Source organism: Marmota marmota, unplaced genomic scaffold, assembly GCF_001458135.2.
Source record: "Marmota marmota marmota unplaced genomic scaffold, marMar, whole genome shotgun sequence".
Taxonomy (NCBI): Eukaryota; Metazoa; Chordata; class Mammalia; order Rodentia; family Sciuridae; genus Marmota; species Marmota marmota.
Genome location: NW_025999998.1, coordinates 12375293 through 12392370, shown reverse-complemented (window position 1 = coordinate 12392370; position 17078 = coordinate 12375293). Strand labels below are relative to the sequence as shown.

The 17078-nt window shown below is 37.5% G+C and overlaps 1 protein-coding gene across 1 annotated transcript in view; it reads right to left on the bottom strand.

Moving 5' to 3' along the window:
- Mamdc2 (MAM domain containing 2) overlaps nucleotides 1–17078 on the bottom strand; it is a 153875-nt gene that overhangs the window by 11721 nt on the left and 125076 nt on the right. Inside the window, exons 10-11 of the mRNA XM_015492912.2 lie at nucleotides 15915–16008; nucleotides 14067–14219 (exon numbers count right to left, since the gene is read on the bottom strand). Coding sequence (XP_015348398.1) covers nucleotides 14067–14219; nucleotides 15915–16008 — 247 coding nt within the window. The remainder of the gene's footprint in view (nucleotides 1–14066; nucleotides 14220–15914; nucleotides 16009–17078) is intronic.

The window sequence follows — 17078 nt, the reverse complement described above, 5'->3', positions numbered from 1 at the left end:
CAAAAAAAAAAAAAAAAAAAAGTCTAGAACAGTTGGCTTCACCAAGTGCACTCCTAATGTGAGAGGTCCTTGGAAGGAGACACACACTTGATTTGGACCCTCCAAGGCAAAACTAGAACAAATTCAAGCTTTTCCTCTCTTTCTCCCTGCCTTTCTCTTATTGGTGGTACTGGGGACTGGATCCAGGAATGTTCTGCCTCTGAGTTACATCCACAGCCCTTTAAATTTTTTTTTTTTTTTTTTGAGACAGGATGTCACTAAGTTGCCCAAAATGAGTTCAGTTGTCCTCAAATTAGTAAATTAGTTCCACACCATGTGAGATGTTTTTTTTAAATGAACACACATAACAGAGAGACAGGTGACCCAGAATTGTCTTTCCTTTAGTGATGAGGGCAGTGCACACCCAGTAATCACAATATGGGGTCTTAACAGGTTATTCTGAGTTCCTGGAAGACTGGAAAACTCTCAATCACCTCTAGGATCATTTGATTGAATTCCTGCCTTGGTGAGTATAATACCCTCATTCATTCAGGCTTGAAAGGGAGCAGCTTCCTCCATCCCATCCCCTGTTTTTTGGACCATACACACCTCCACAGATGTGATTACTGAGGTCTATAATACTTTCTGTTCATTCACCTCTGAGTCTTGGTTTTGAGCTAGAAGCTATTAGCTAAGGTTTCCAATTCCAGAGATCCCTGTGTACCATGAAATACAAAAGAAAATCTCTACCATTTGAGCTGGGTAACTGCTGCTTTTGGACGGCAAAGATTATGTTCCAGTGGGAGTCCCTTGCTGGGGCACTGACACCAGTCTAGTTTTCTTGAATAGTGTCAGCCTTTGCAAATATTCTTCAAGATATAGTTTATATTTTAAGGATTTATGTATAAGGCAGTTCTGATTTAGAGCAATCTAGACCAACATCTATACCTAAAAATAATTTTAACAAATTTGTCAACTGATCAGACTTTGCCCTCTCATGCACAAACAAATAATGCCTTGAGACTACAATTTTTTTTCTTTTTGACCTGCATATGATATTTCTTTTCCCCAGAAAACAAAAAACAAAAACACCAGAGCTTTATGGAGGGGCAATCCACCTCGAATATGTTCCAAAAGCAGAGAAAAGTCCTGTGTGTTGATAAGCTTTACCCCATTACAGCTTCAAGCTCTGTTTCAGCAAACAAAAGCTGTGGAGGGAAGCCAGGAAATCCCAGCAGCTCCTGTGTTCCTGCACATGAAAGATTCCAGCCTGTGAAAGGGATTATTAACTGGAGAAAACAAATGACTTTCTCTCTGTGGGTCATTGTTCAACATTCAAGATGGGTGTTCCAGTGGATCTACTGAAAGATCAGGGTCCCATCTGTTTTTTTGCATGGCAACTGTGATGTGTTGAGATGAACAGACACTAAACAGATCCATAATCCTGAACTTCGAAGCAGCTGTTCCTTCAGGATCATGACTCTCTCTTGCAGGGCTGGGAAGAAACCCCAGTGGCCTGAGTGAAGAGGCTCTGAGGAATGAACAGCTAACCGCATTCAGTAAGCTGGAAGAGACTCATAATCAGGGCTCAAAGACACCAATGCTCTGGGGAAATAACTGCTAAAGGTGTTTCTCTAAGGTTATTCTTTACTTTTGACTCATTTTAAAATCTTGTCATAAACAAGATGTTTAATGGGTATGGATTTCCAGTCTGGAAAAGTGAAAAGAAGTTGGGAGACAGATGGTGGTGATGGTTGCAGAACAATGTGAATGTACTTAACACCACTGAACTGTATGCTGAAAAATGGTTAAAACGATAAATGTTATGCATATTTTATGACAATTTTTAAAAAGGCTTATCAAAGAAGCCTTCTCTGTGTAAGATCTGATAATATCAGAAACTAGCATGATAAGATTAGTTATGAAAAGAATGAAGGACACTGGAGCTTTTGAAGATCTGGAGCTAATTCATCAGATGGCTATAGACCAGTTGGGTAGCATTGCTGCAGGTCTCAATGTCAAAACTGCTGCATGTCTCAATGCCAAAATTCTTATATGACAAGGATTTGAGATAGACTGCTATTATAATTCAGTTGCATTAAAAATAAAAAAACCACATTAAATACTTAGTTTTGATTTTCTTTTGCCTAACAGCACATTTTTATAAATTTAATTCTTTGATATTTTTGTATTATTGATATTTCACACAAGAAAGGAGTGTTCTTGGAAACGAAGAAGACTCCTGCCTTTACTTGGTAGCAAGCTGGAAGAAAATTTAGTTTCCAGAAATAAGGAAGATCTATCAAAACACTGAACAGCACCACATAAGAAAGTGATGGTGTCTCTTTCTCTGAAATTGTTAAGAAAATGACGCAGAGCTGCTTTTCTGGGAGGTAGTGGGGTGGGGGACGGCCGGATGACAATCTGTTCTGCTCACTGGGGACTCAGTGGGCTAGGAATCGTGACGACTGAAGTCGTTTTCTCATAGAAATGGGTAGTTATCTGTTGGTTTATTTGCTCTACTGTCATTTGGTTAAAAAATCCCTATAAAATTCAGGTCAACCAAAAACCAAAAAAGTTTACAAAGAATTCTGACACTGTGGCATCAGACAAATGTTAATAAAATTGCAATGTCCAATGAAACCTCAGGAAGTTTGATAAGACTTGGCATTATCATCTTGTAAATAAATAGTACCTATGTCAGGAAACTTTCTCTTTCACAGGATAGAGTTGCTCAAGTAGATGGTGACAGGACCTGGATTGACAAATCCTTCAAAGTCCATCCCACCTTGATGCAAGTCACTTCTACTGCTTCAAATGTCTTTCTTAGTTTAATAGGAGTCAAATGGTGGGACTAGGCATTATTATCATTTGTCTTTGTGGTTATTATACTAGAATGACTTGTTCATCGGGTGTTTCTCAAAATTAGTCATATAAATAACACCTTCATATTATTTCTTGTCTACCCATACAACAGTACTTACTACCTGTGCTGTTATTAACTTTTTTCTTTAAATAGATTCTATTTTTCATTGCTTAAATACATTGATCTAAATAGGAAACTTCATATAAGCATAAAAACAAAAATTTACCCATAAATCTGTGAAATAATGGTTTTGATGTACTGCTCATGTATTTTTCTTATACATGAATATTACTTCTAATGTTTAAAATATTCATATTATTATCACTTGAGTTACCTCATGGTAATGCAATTTGGGAAACATTGTTGTAATGTCTTTTGATTTCTACTAAGCAATTTTACTAGGGGTCAGAGGCCATGATTTTCTATTTTATAAAAGCATCAGTGACAAAACAATGACTCCAGGAAAGCATTACAGAGATAAACACCAGGTTTCATAAAAGACTCACTAATTGTAAAAATAATAATACCATTCGTTTTAGTTGAACTTATATATTATCAAGTCTCTTCATAAACATAATGTATTAATTATTGCAATCTTAAGAGATTAACAGGATATTACTTATTGTTGTTTTATATATGTGGGATACTGAGGCTAAGAGCTGTTATGCAATTGTGTTCTGCAGACAGCCGGGGTAGAGGCAGCTGTTTATGGTCTGACCACTAAACTATACCATGCTATATCCTAGAATTTGGAAAACTTAATTGCATCATCCCTTTAGTATGTCAGGAACTGTGATCACCTTGGAATTGCTACATCTGATGATGTATTGATTCTGATACACACACAGTAACCTGACATTTTTGCAGTGTGGCTTTTCTGAACTTCTCTTTTTATTTAATGGGTCTATATTGACTGAACCTCTAATGTAGTTATCTGTAAAACAACTTATGTACTTCTCCCCTTTCTTTTTTCCCCTTGCATGTATTCTTTCAGGTGGAAATTCACACACCGTAAGGGTGGGAACTGAAAAGGTAGCATCTGTCTACAGCTACAGGTGTATCCTTTGAAAGTCTCAGAATGCATGACATTAACTCAAAAAGAACCATCTGGTCACCAATGCCAAACAAATGAACTATAATTATTAGGGAGAAAGATGCTGTGTTGCTCGTCCAGAGTTTGAGTCTATTGTCTCACTAATGTGTAGAATACGAAGTTCTGCCACTTTTTAATCCACCATTATTTTGTTGCCTTTATTTGAAAAGGGGGTATAGAAAAGTTGTTAGGACTAAATTCAATAAGTCAACAATGCAGGCAATAGGAAATCTTTTCAGATATAATTTCATTATTGTTTAAAGTGTACATTTGATCATGGGCAAGCTTCTTGTTTCTCAGGTTCCAAGCAGATAATTATTAAAACTCTGTTGAATGGACTTCAGTAATATTTCAAATGAGAATGTTTCCTTAGCTGATGTATGAGGTCCTGTCTACCTCTGCATCCTAAAAATCTATTAACCATTATTAATTTGTTGAGTCATTAAAAGTTTTATTATTATTATTATTGCAGGATAAATCACCTGTTAAAGAGAAATTTCAATGATATTCACCTAAATGACATTACATTTACTACAATTTGCAGTCCTGGGAATTGAACCTAGGGGCACTCTACCGTTAGTCCACATATCTATCCCTTTTTATTTTAGTTTTGAGACAGGATCTCTCTAAGTTGCCCACCCTGGCTTTGAATTTGCCATCCTCCTGCCTCAGCCTCTGGAGTAGCTGGCTTTAAGATGCATGCTACTATACCTGGCAATAAGTAACTTTTTTAAAAATATGAAGTAATTGTCAAAGTCATTTCTGTGCTAACTGAATTAAAAAAAGTCATTTGCAGTACTTTATTACTCTGATAGTTGATATGGATTCTTTGCTTGTCTAAACTTCAGTCAGCCTTCTAAATCTTTTCCTAGGCATTTCTGTATACTTCCTTATAAAGTCCAGTTTTATCAAGAACACTAAGTCAGGATTCCCCCACATCCCAATATTGACATTTGATCACACAGCACAAGTGATCAAATGCCTCATCTTCTACCATATCCCATGTCTGCCTTCGGCAAGAATCCTGTTAGTTCCATTTAACCAGAATTCACCTTACTCTTGATGTTTCCTTTGAGTAATTTTCCATTCATTGAACCCCTTCATATAACACCTTAGTTCTAAATTGCCACCTGCTCATGCTACATTCAAAGTTAAGCCTAATCTCTCTCCTCCAAGGCAAAAATCCTACAGTAGTGGTCCCTAGACCTGTTGTGGTCCTGAATAAAATCTCTCTTACCATGCTTTAACAATTATCATTGAAAAATGTTTTTCTATAACATAATTGTCCCCCATAGTCTCTTAGGCAGTTTATAGCCAAAGGCTGTGTAAATTTTAACATTGTCCTATCACTCCTTGCCAAAGAACAGAACACATAATCTCAGATACCGCAAGACCTTGGGTAGAATAGTCAGAAAATATCAGCAAAAGAATACAGTTGTAAGAGGGCAGAGACACAAAGATTTGAAATGATTCAAATACTGTGATTGGTTGGCTTGTACCACAGAATGAGCAAATGCCTTCAAATTTTGAGTAAAAGAATCATGTTAAATAAGTGATACTAAAAAGTGAAATACCAGTGACAGCCCCTTCAGTTCTCTGAGTAACTTGTAGGATGTTTATACTCCACCAAGAAAACTTAAAGAAAAAAATGAGTAGTTTTGTTGTTGTTGTTGTTTTGGTGGGATGGAGGAGGGAATCTCTTTTGAAGCTGAGAGCTTTCCAAGCAGCAAGCACTGGAGGAACCAATATTCAAGAGAAAACAGAAGGTCAACAAAATGAGTTCAGCATTCTGTGGGCTGCTTTGAGACGGTGGGGACTGACCTCAGAGGCTGAGTAGAGAGCACCTGCTAAGGAACAGAGAAACCAACTACTCTCAGTGGGTTGAGAGAACAATAACAGGAATCTAGGGGCTGCCAAAGCATCCAGGGCTTACAGGGCCAAGTTTTGTGAGAAGAGGGACAGAAAAGAGAGCTCATCACTTGAAAACCTTCCTTTGAGGCATTTACCAAATTTTAACTGGCAGAGAGCAAGAGTCAAGAAGACAAATGCATATCACACATCTCACTCCAGCTAAGGAGGCAAAAATTGAAGTTTTGAGACAGACTAGGGAGGACAGCCCCTAACTAAACTCCAGAGTTTAGTTTGGGAGACTATATCTGGGGTGTAGAGAGAACTAGAGGTAGACCCAGCAAAACAGAAGTGCAGCACTACCGTAAGTTGACTCAATTCTGGTTGGACTGAAGGGACGACTTCATTCTAGTTGTCTATTTGAGAGTAGGCTGCATCCTCTCTGGGTTCTATAATTTTCATCCATGATGTCTAGTATCCAAACACATTTATCAGACATTTTAAGAAGCAGGTATAAGGGAACCAAACTCCATATGAAGGAAACAGGTATCCTACGTATGTAGTTGTTACACAAAGACTGTAAAATAATTATGGCTAATGATTTAATAATATCAGTATTTAGTAATATGTTCAAGGGGCTTAGGGTGTAGCTCAGTGGTAGAGTGCTTGTTTAGCATACATGAGGCACTGGGTTCAGCGCTAGCACTGAAAAATACACACACACACACATACATATGTTTAAGAAAATAGATGGTAAGATGGAGAATTTTACCAAAGAACTTGAATCTATTAAAAAGCAAAATATGGATGGGGGGTTGGGGGTGGGCAGGATGCAGCTTTTGGAACAGTGGCATAAAAACTTCTAAAAATCTGCTCCTCCATAAAAGTAATGAAAGTACTAGCAAAAATTGCCAAAATCAACTTTTATAGAGCTCCAAGAATTAACTGAAGGCTTGCAGCAATTCAAGACTGCTTGTTCAAGAAAAATGATTGAATCTTGGAAAGACCAGTGACCTCTCACTTGCCCTCATTCCATCCTATCTCTCCTACTGTGTGATAGACTTGAAAACGAAACACTCTACAACTAAGACATCTGCAGAGAACAGTAGTTGAGCAACCACTGGGAGGGGAAGAGTAAATGTGGAACTTCCCAAAAGCTCCATTTCTGGATAATTGGAGTTGTTTGACCTGTATGACATCTAATTGAAGTACTCTATTCCCAGGGCTTGTCTTTCTTTAACCTGAGATGATGTATTGATTCTGACAGACACACGATAGCCTGACATATTTGTAGTGTGGCTTTTCTTTTTATTTAATGGACATATATTGACTGACCATCTAATGCAATTATCTATAAAACAGCTTTGAATGCCTCTCCTCTTTCTTTTATTTTCCCCCTTGGATGTGTTTTTCCAAGTGTAGATTGACAGGCTTTAAGGACAGGAATTGAAAAGATAGAATCCACTGAGATGCAGCCTAATAGATGCCTTTTCTTGGGCCCAAGCCAAGTGCCACTGTGTTCAGTCTTCAAGGCAGTGGCTTCTGCAGTCATTCCTGGATCACTTAGCACCCATGAGAATGCCACCCAGAAATGAGAGAGGCTTAGGAAGTCAATGCTGAGTGGACACATACCTCTGGCCAATGGGGGATACAAGTCTATGGACAAACACTTCTCCCTTTCTCACCCTAATTGGTGGTTGTGAGATATATTGAAACACAGCTTCTTAGATGTTTCTGCAAGAATCAAGCAGCCTGTTGGACATAGTAGTGGCCACATCAAGAATTCATCCTTATTTCAGCTCTTCTTCTTTTCTTGATTTACAGCCTTTGTAAAAGGAGCATTCTGCTTCTTGGAATCCTGTCTCCAAATCTCCTACAAGTTTACATTTTAGACCCCACTTTCTTGGGAATCCTGGCTGACAGTATATTACATGCCAGCCAAGTAAGATTACTTAGAGTCCCTAAAAGCTGTTCCACTGCTCAATGGTTCCTAATCTCACACCTGCTTTTCCCTCATCCTGAAATACTTCCTTATTCCTGATCATTCCTGATGAACTCCAACTCATCCTTTGAGACACTCCCAAGGGCAGCTAGCTGTCCTGTGTAGTTCCATCATCTCTAGCATTTCAGCATTATTGCTTTACTTGCTAAAATTCTGAGGCATTTGTGCATTATTTAGTGTATAATGTATAGTGGGTGCTTAGGAAATATGAAATGAATTGAGGGACCCTGGACTCTGTAATATTAATGAATGCTTCCCAGTTCTAAGATGTTTGATTCTTCTGTACATGTAGCCTCTGATGCTATTGGCTTTAACAAATAAAGAGTGTTTGAAAGGTGCCTTTGTTTGCATATGCTTTAATTTTTGAATGGGTAGCACTTGTCACCTTGTGATCGGAGAGCCAATATATCACATAGCTCTCACCAGGAGAGACCAAGACAAAAGGAAGCCATTCTGTGTGTGTAGGTTATGCAACAGGTGCATGGGTTGCAGTGCTGGAGTTAAACATACAATACCGACACACAGACACTAGAAGTATCTCAGAAAAAAATTAGATTCTTTCAGCTGGATGAATGTCTAGAAAGTCCAAAAATACCATTGGTTTGAATATGGCTTTTCAGAGAGGAAACAAACTCTCTTTTTTCACTTCCCCTTCGATTTGAGGAGTGTTAGGGGTGAATTTATGCTGTAATGTGAAAAGATAATGTGTTTTTCCCATATAAGCTGTCGCAGTCATTCTGGGCCAGGTATGGTCTCTAAGTATTATGTAGGCTGTGAGACTCTGATGAGGCAGTGTGGATAGAATATGGTTATCAGAACCCACACGAATATGAAATTCAGTGCCCACTCTACCAGTTACTACTGTGTGACCATGGAAGGGCACTTAATTTCTCTGAGTTTCTGTTTCTTCTTCTGAAAAATGGGACCTTTCTCTTACTTCACAGGCTGTGGTAAGAACATAAAGATTTCCAGTAATGTGCCTACCCAGGGTAAGTATGCAATAAATTGTCACTAACTTTATTATTTCTACAAGTAAAATGATTATGAAAGCAATTAATTTTATTACTTTTTTGTGCAGTGCTGAGACTTGAACTCAGGATCCAGTGCATGCTACGCAAATGCTCCACTACTGAGCTGTGTTCCCTGCCTCATTATTAAAATAATTTTTAAAATTTTTTTTAAGAGAGAGAGAGAGATACAGAAAGAGAGAGAGAGAATTTTTTAATATTTATTTTTTAGTTTTTTGCGGACACAACAACTTTGTTTGTATGTGGTGCTGAGGATCGAACCCGGGCCGCACGCATGCCAGGTGAGCGCGCTACCGCTTGAGCCACATCCCCAGCCCCTAAAATAATTTTTAATATGCTTTTTCTGTGTGTGTGATAATGGGGATTGAACTCAGGAACCCTTTCGAATGAGCTGCATCCCCAGCCCTATTTGTTTATTTAGAGACAGGATCTTGCTAAGTTGCCCAGATTGAACTTGAGATTCTTTTGCCTCAGCCTCCCAAGTTACTGGAATTACAGTGTGCACCGCTGCACCTGGCTTTATTAAAGTAGTTTTAAAGAACAACAACAACAAATCATTTTTTTTTTACCCAATGCTACATGATTTATAGATACCTGGGGCACAGCATAGCAAAATTTGTTTATCATTTGCATTGTTGCACATGGAAATAAAAAGATATAATCTGAAAAGATTTTATTTAATTAGAAAACTGGACGGTGTCTTGAGACTCCCTTGGAAATTCATATTGAAGCAGGTAAAATAAAGAATGAAGAAGACAGAACCATAGGAGTAGTTTACTTTAAAAACTCAGCATTCTCTAGGTTGCATACCAGAGAATTTCATTTAATGCATCAAGTATTCACTGGCAATAAATATTGAACACACTAAGAAGTTTTTGCATTCAATTTTTTGCTGTAAAGTTTCATTCCAGCCATCTGAAACATCCTTTTAAGTTTTCAGAGAGACAAAGAAAACACAACCACATCATTTTCTTTAACAAAGATATATCACATTACTTAAAATATGTCCCCAGAGGCTAGGAATAATGTTAATAAAGGAGTGGAACTATGAGTAATTTAATATCTATTATATATACTTCGTTAGGTTTTCATAGATTTTGTGTAGTGGGGGAGGAGGAAAAAAATGGTCTACAAGTCAAACAAGCTCAGACAATAAAATTATTTTAGCATAAAGACTTGAGGAGCAGGACAAGGGCTAGGGTTTCAGCCATTAATTTGAAAGAGTTTACTAACCTGCACCTTCACAGGTAAGTCCGCTGTACTAACTCCTGGGAGACAGTCTGCTATGGGTTAAATTGTGTATCTCCAAAATATCTATGCTGAAGCCCTAACCCCAGTATCTCTTAAGGTAACCATGTTTGGAGATAGGACCTTTAAAGAGGGAAATAAGTTTTAACTTAATTTTAACCCCATTTTTATGGGGTTGTATGGGTGGGCCCCAATTCAACATGGCTTATATGGATATCATGGCAGAGAGGAAAAGCCGCATGTGGACATAGCAAGAAGAGAGCCATCTGCAAGTCAAAAAGGAGTCAGAGGAAACCAACCTTGCTGCCAACTTCAACTTGGACTGGTCTATGAAATTTGGTAAATAAGTGAGTAGCTATAATTATTCTCATTTTCTAGATAACGAGCCTGAAACTTGGAAATTTCAAGCAACTTTCTCCTTTGTGTGTGTGTGTGTGTTTGTGTGTGTGTGTGTGTGTGTGTGTGTGTGTGTGAATGATGGTGGGGACTGAACCCAGCGCTTTATGCATATGAGGTAAGCACTCTACCAACTGAGCTATATCCCTTAAGCAACTTTCTCAAGGCCACATATTTAGTGAGTGGGGAGCTCTGGATCATCCCAACTCCAAAGCCTGGGGGTCTATTATAACACTGCTCTGGTGCTGTCCTTGCCCTTTTTGGGGACTCCTTCCACTCCACTATTTACTACTTTTGCTCTGCCCTTCCTTTCAAGTCATTCTATGGCCTTTGTTATCAGAGTATTCCCCTATAGTAATCCACCATAATGTGATCTATCTTCAGTAGCTTCTCTTACCTCTTATTGCTTGCCTTCTTAGAATCCCTAAGAAAAGGAAGGAAAAACTACAAACTCTCTCCCAGGAAAAATGCACATACACGCAGTATCTTGATCTCACTTATTCTTGATTTTTCTCTATTCCTCTTCCCACTATCATACTTTTAGGGGTCTTGATAAATAAATGGTTAATTACTCTTATATGTGTCAGTGAAGGCTTTTAGATTCATTCATTTATTCATTCATTCACTCATTTCATAGACATTTTTGAGTGTCTATTGTATATGAGACACAACACTAAGTCCTGTGGGGATTCAAAATGAGTTTTACAATACTCTGTTTTCAAGATGTTGCCAATCAGAGACAATAAGTTTCAATTTTGGTATTGTTTTGGAATTCTCTTTCTACTAGATTCACTGTTTTAAGTCTGAGATTACAGCTGCTACCTTGTTACCATGATAGGAGATCCTGTCTGAGATAAGAGCCAATTCAGAAAAACTAACACAGAGAGGTACAGAGAATGAAACTGTCTCATTCATGATAACACAGTTCTAACCCTGGCATCAAGCTGTTACTGAAACTATACTGGAACAACTATACTGGTGATACTGGCCTCTTTCTGTTACAAAGACCAATAAAGGATTCCCTCTGCACTTAAGTCAATTCCAGTTCTGTTTTCTGTTACAGGCTACCAATACAATACAGGCTACCAAATATAAGTCTTTCTATTTATCATTTTAACTTGCTTATCTCTTTTCCAGATACTGGGGTGACTCATAGCTACTTTGAGCCTTTGATACTTTCCAGTATCATAGATTCTTTGAGCTCCCTTAGAATTTTCTACTCAGTGCTGAAGGTGGGCATCTGGTCTACCTCTGGCCCAAGGCTGAATCTCTGAATCTCATCTTTCACTGAAATAACACTGTTATAGAATCTGCTGAAGCAGCAAGAGGAAAAGAGAAATCAGTAGTTAGACCAGTCTGTACATCTTCTTAGTTAGTCCAGAATGCATTAGGATGGAAGTCAAATGGACCCTTATTAGGAAGGTGGCTAGGACCAAGTGTTCTTCAAAAAAACCCAAGCTAAAACTTTCAGAATGAACCCAAACAAAAAAACCTACATGGGTTGGACCTCTATAGTGCAAGTACTAAGGGGGGAAATGATGGTCAAATAGGGTTAGCCAGAGAGCACACTGAAATGGTAAGATGCAGAGGTTCTCAAGAGAGCCAGTGTCTAGACATTGCCATAATAAAGGTCAGTCAATAACCTAGAAAGAATTTAAGACAGTGCTAAATATCTTTAAAGTTCATTTATTTTAATTCCTGCTGTATCTGTCTTGACTAAAGGATCATGAAGATGGAGAACAGGGGAGGAGGTGAAGCACCTCAAGTGAAAGAATAGGCAGTTCCTCCCTGGTCACCCAAACTATTTGGCAGGCTCAGGCTGAGGGAAAGAAAGCAGGTTCAACTGAACGAGACATAGAAGTTTTGATTTGGGCTCAACTTGAATTCATGACTGCTCTAATATCTCAGTAGGGCCCAGAAGCTAAAGGATTTGCTGAGGGGCAGGCCAGGTAAAATCTTTAGAGTAAGTTTAAAAAGAGTGAAGAGAAAACAAAGCTGTTTGTGATTGAAACCTACCAAGTTTATCCAATCAACAAATAGGGTATACTGTAGTTGCCCTGGGGTTTGTCCACAGGCTTATCCTGAAGTAGGCTATAAGACACAGCACAGTGTTACAGCTCTTCTGTAAGGATCAAGGATCGTTGAGGAAGTAGTTCTATGAGTTTAGTGCTGGGGAGAGTTCTGCTTTCCTGGACCAAATGTGGTGCTTTGATCCAAAGTGATATACCAAATGAATGCAGGGGCATCAGTGTGAAAGGCTCACTGATGTGGTTTACCATTGCTAATACATAACAATAACACCGAGATCAACTTTGGTAGTGTTTTTGCATTTTATACATTTTTTACAGAAAATGAACCCCTGATTATCTACACTCCAAAGAGACTGTTCCTTCCATTTTTACCTTAGGAACTCTGTGAATTCTGTAACATAGATAGAATTTTCATCTTTGTTTCAGCTACTGGAAAGCTAGGAGTCAAACTAGTATGTTCCCTTTCCTGTCTGCCAGTATATCTTCTATGCTACGGCTCAGTCCTGGCTCCAATTTGATTACCATTTTTTGTCTTTCTATTATTTTTAAAAAATATTTTTAGTTGTAGATGGATATAATACCTTTATTTTATTTATTTATTTTTATGTGGTGTTGAGGATCAAACTCAGTTCCTCGTGTGTGCTAGGCAAGTGCTCTCCCATTGAGCTATAGCCCTAGTCCTCCTTCTATTATTTTTAAACCTCCTTCTAATTCACACAGCTTTGCGTGCCTATCTTTTTTTTTTTCTTTCTGGGTTTCCAAGAAACTTACTTAATCAGACTTTTTTACAAGACTCTAGAAACCTGCATTTTTAACAAGCTTTTGATTAAAAGTGTGGTTTGGGGAAGCAATTTTAACCTTCATTTTGTGTCAGATTACATAATACAATAAAATAAAATTAAAAGTCAATTAAAACAAAAAAAAACCTTTTTGCAAATTATTAATATATACCTAAACACAATCTGGCTTGGAAAATGAAATAAATTGAAATCATACATATATAATTGTATTCATAAGATAAGTGTGCTAAATCAAAAGCTATATAATAATGAGGCATTAAAGGTCAAATCCAAGTACAAAGGAAGATACTCCTCTGAATTCCCATGTTTCATTGAGCATCAAAACCATCAATCTTTGGTTCTTTTCTTGTTCATTATTCTGTATTCATATTCTCTGCATCTGATTGGAATCCTGGATTTTATTTTATTTTCTGTGTGACATTCTCCACAGATATATATATCATTGGCTGCTGCTTTGGGGTCTGAATGTCCCTCTGGATGTCCATAGCTAATACTTATACAAGTACAGAGACTTTTCCCCATGTTTCTAAACAGAACCCCTGTGCCTATCTTTTGTAAGCCCTTTTATTCTTTTTGCAGCAATTATACACAATCAGTATTACGAACAGAAAGGATGATTTACAATGCATCTATTGAATTATTCTCTGTGTGTAGGATCACATGTGCAGTTGATTCTGGAGACAAGAAATTCACACATTTCAAAATGCGGTAAACGACCCCTAGGATGCTAGTTTAGAAGGTTTTCTTAGGAAACAGCACCATGTGGCATAACTCACCTACCCCAGTAGTGTGATCTCCCTTAGGTCCTGTGTAGGAAGTAGGAGTTTCTCCCCTCCTCCTGTGCCAGCTGCTCCAGTTTCTTTTCTCCTGCGTAAATGCACATTCATCTTGATCAAATGTACACTCTCCAGGTGGAGGTGGAAGTCTCTCTGCAAGGAAACAGCAGGTGTTGCAATTGCTGAGACACTTCCAATGAATATGCATTCCATGGCCCCCTGGCAGCCCACTCTGCATGTCTGAGTGTTTTCTGGTCATATGCCAGGCATATGGAGAGGCAGCCCCCTTCTGGTGGTTCACCTACACCAAGCTCTTGCTTCCAGTTACTGTCTGAACCCCACCATGGGTCTTGCCAGAGGCAGAGGATAATCAGAAATCTAGTCCAAAAATATTGGGATACTCTAAGAAACTTTCTCCCATTTGGGAATTTATCTGTGTGAAAGAGCTTATGAAGCTCTGAAAATTGGGGGTAAATTGCTTTTTTTGAAATATGAAAAATAATAAAATTGCATAATGCCGGTGATTTCTTCAGAAATTCACAATGAGTGAAGGATTTCCTCATAGTAATTCAATAGCTGCTTTGGAGGAAGAGACAAATGAGAGAACTAAATATAGTTTTGGAGGGGAAACAAATGACCCTTTCTCTGTGCTTCAGTATTCTTATCTATAATGTGGGAATAGTAATGGTATTATTCACATAATGAGTTTGTGAGGAATGAATGAGATGATGTATGTCAAGTATTTAGAACATGAACTTCTCAGTAATTATTAGCAAAATAAATATTTGGAATTTTATTTTGTTGCCTAGAGCCTTATTTTTCATTCCTAAAGACAAATACTCAATTTTAATGCTGTCTTTAATTCCTTGAATATTATTATCACTACACTAGTGCTACCTCCTAACTTGGGGCATCATTGGTTGACCTTTATTGTACTTTCCTACATCTAGATTCTTAGCAAAATTTTAAATAGATAGCCTGTCTTTATATCTCTTGTGTGTTAATTATTTTACTTCATTTTATTTTATATACAGTACTAATTAATGAAGGCTCATTCCTCTTCTATGTCCCAAGTTGTAGATATTTTTATCTGTATTGTTCTTGCAGGATCTCAGAAATTAAGGGAATACAAACAAATTGTCTTTTAATTAGGTAAACAAGGATATTATTCTCCAGTACCAGGTTGATTCTACAATTTGCCTATTTGTTGAAGAGATGGCAATCCTATGGTTTAGGGTGCAATGTAATTAGATTCAGACAAATGATCTGGCTTGTGTTGGGCTCCATTTTCTCACTGGACATCATGTCCAACATGCAGCTAGCTACCATGACTTTATTTTGTCACTATCATCAATGCTTGGGCTATTGTTTCAGTGTCATTTGATTTACTTAGGAAATATTATTCTGTTACAATTTAAAAATTATGTTTAGCAAGTATCTGTGAAATAAGAATTTCATCAATATGACTTAAAATGCATTCTGTAAGATGACTATGAAAAAAATAACAATACTAATGAGAACAGAAGACATTTGTTTTTAAAGCACTGTTCTGTGCCAAGTTCTATGCTAGGGAATGTATGTGTATTATCCTCAATATTCAAGTAGATATTACTACCTCCCTTACAAATGAGAAAAAAAGGATTAAGTCCCATGTACCAAAAAACATTTGTACATCTGAGTCATTATTTCTAAATTCCAAAGCCTATTACAAAGCTCTATAGAGAGGGATTTCTGTCAACAAAAGCAAAGGCTGGACTAACATAGATTGAATGTATGATTTTCTTACAGAAAACAGAAGTGTCTTTGACAGGTGAGGGAGACAAACAGATGAAATGACTGCTCTCTTACCTGGAGACCAGCAGCTTCCCAGTTGTATTGTAATATCATCCAGGGCCACAAGACCACAGTCCCAAAAACTTTTGCATAGGCTCATAAAAACCACCTGCAATTTATAAATATAAAGTTATGAATTCTGTTAGCTAAAAATTGGAAACTCTTAGAACATGGGATTTACTTGGCACAACAGGCCTGCGTAAGCAGTTGTAAACGCCTCTTAATTGCCCGTAGGAGGAACAGGACAGTGGCATGAAGAACAGTTACCATTTATATGTGACCCTGGAATTAGTCATATTATTTTAAGCAGAGTCAACATCATAATATTGTGTATACTTGTGCAAAAAGTTAGAGACATTCTTTAAAGAATGGAGAGTAAAAGTGAGGAAAGTAAGAGGTTAACTGGGTGACAGAGAAAAGCCTGTGAGGTTTTAAATATCTTCCCTAAATAATTCACAAAGTGCATACAGAGTTGATGGTTTTCCAAGCATTTTTCAAACACTTCCAGTACAAACACTATTGATTTTTTTTTGAAATGACTTTCTGGCAATGTGCTTTATTCACATTGTGAATGAAGTCCCAGTGATTTGCCATCTGGAGGTTTATGTTCTATTTCCAAGGCAAAGATCTATGTCCCTAGCTGGTATTGCTAATAAAAGCCCTAACCAAAGTTATTTTATCAGTCCAAACATTTTTATTGTTGTATGTGAAGGAAAAACAAATCTATAGCATAAGTTATGAAAGTCAATGTGTGTGTGTGTGTGTGTGTGTGTGTGAGAGAGAGAGAGAGAGAGAGAGAGAGGAATAGAGGGAGAATAAATATGTTTGTGGGATTTCTTCCCATTACGTCATTTTAAAGGGTACTTTTCATATATAGAATGATCAAAGAGGCACTTATTAAAACATTTGTATTAGGTTTTCACTGTACTTGTAGTTACAAACCTTCTTTGTGGGTATAACTTAATATTTAATTAATGCAAGGTCATACTGTTCATGTTCAACCCCTCAATTACAAATCTCAATTCAAAGACAAAGAAAGATGTGACAGAAGCTAAAACTCACCTTATAGATAATAAGAACATTTGGCTTTATTTTTAGGTTCTAATATTCAAAATGTTATGGCTTGAATTTGTGTTATTAGTAGTGTCCTTTTGTACTCTGATGATGAGATTCATTAGA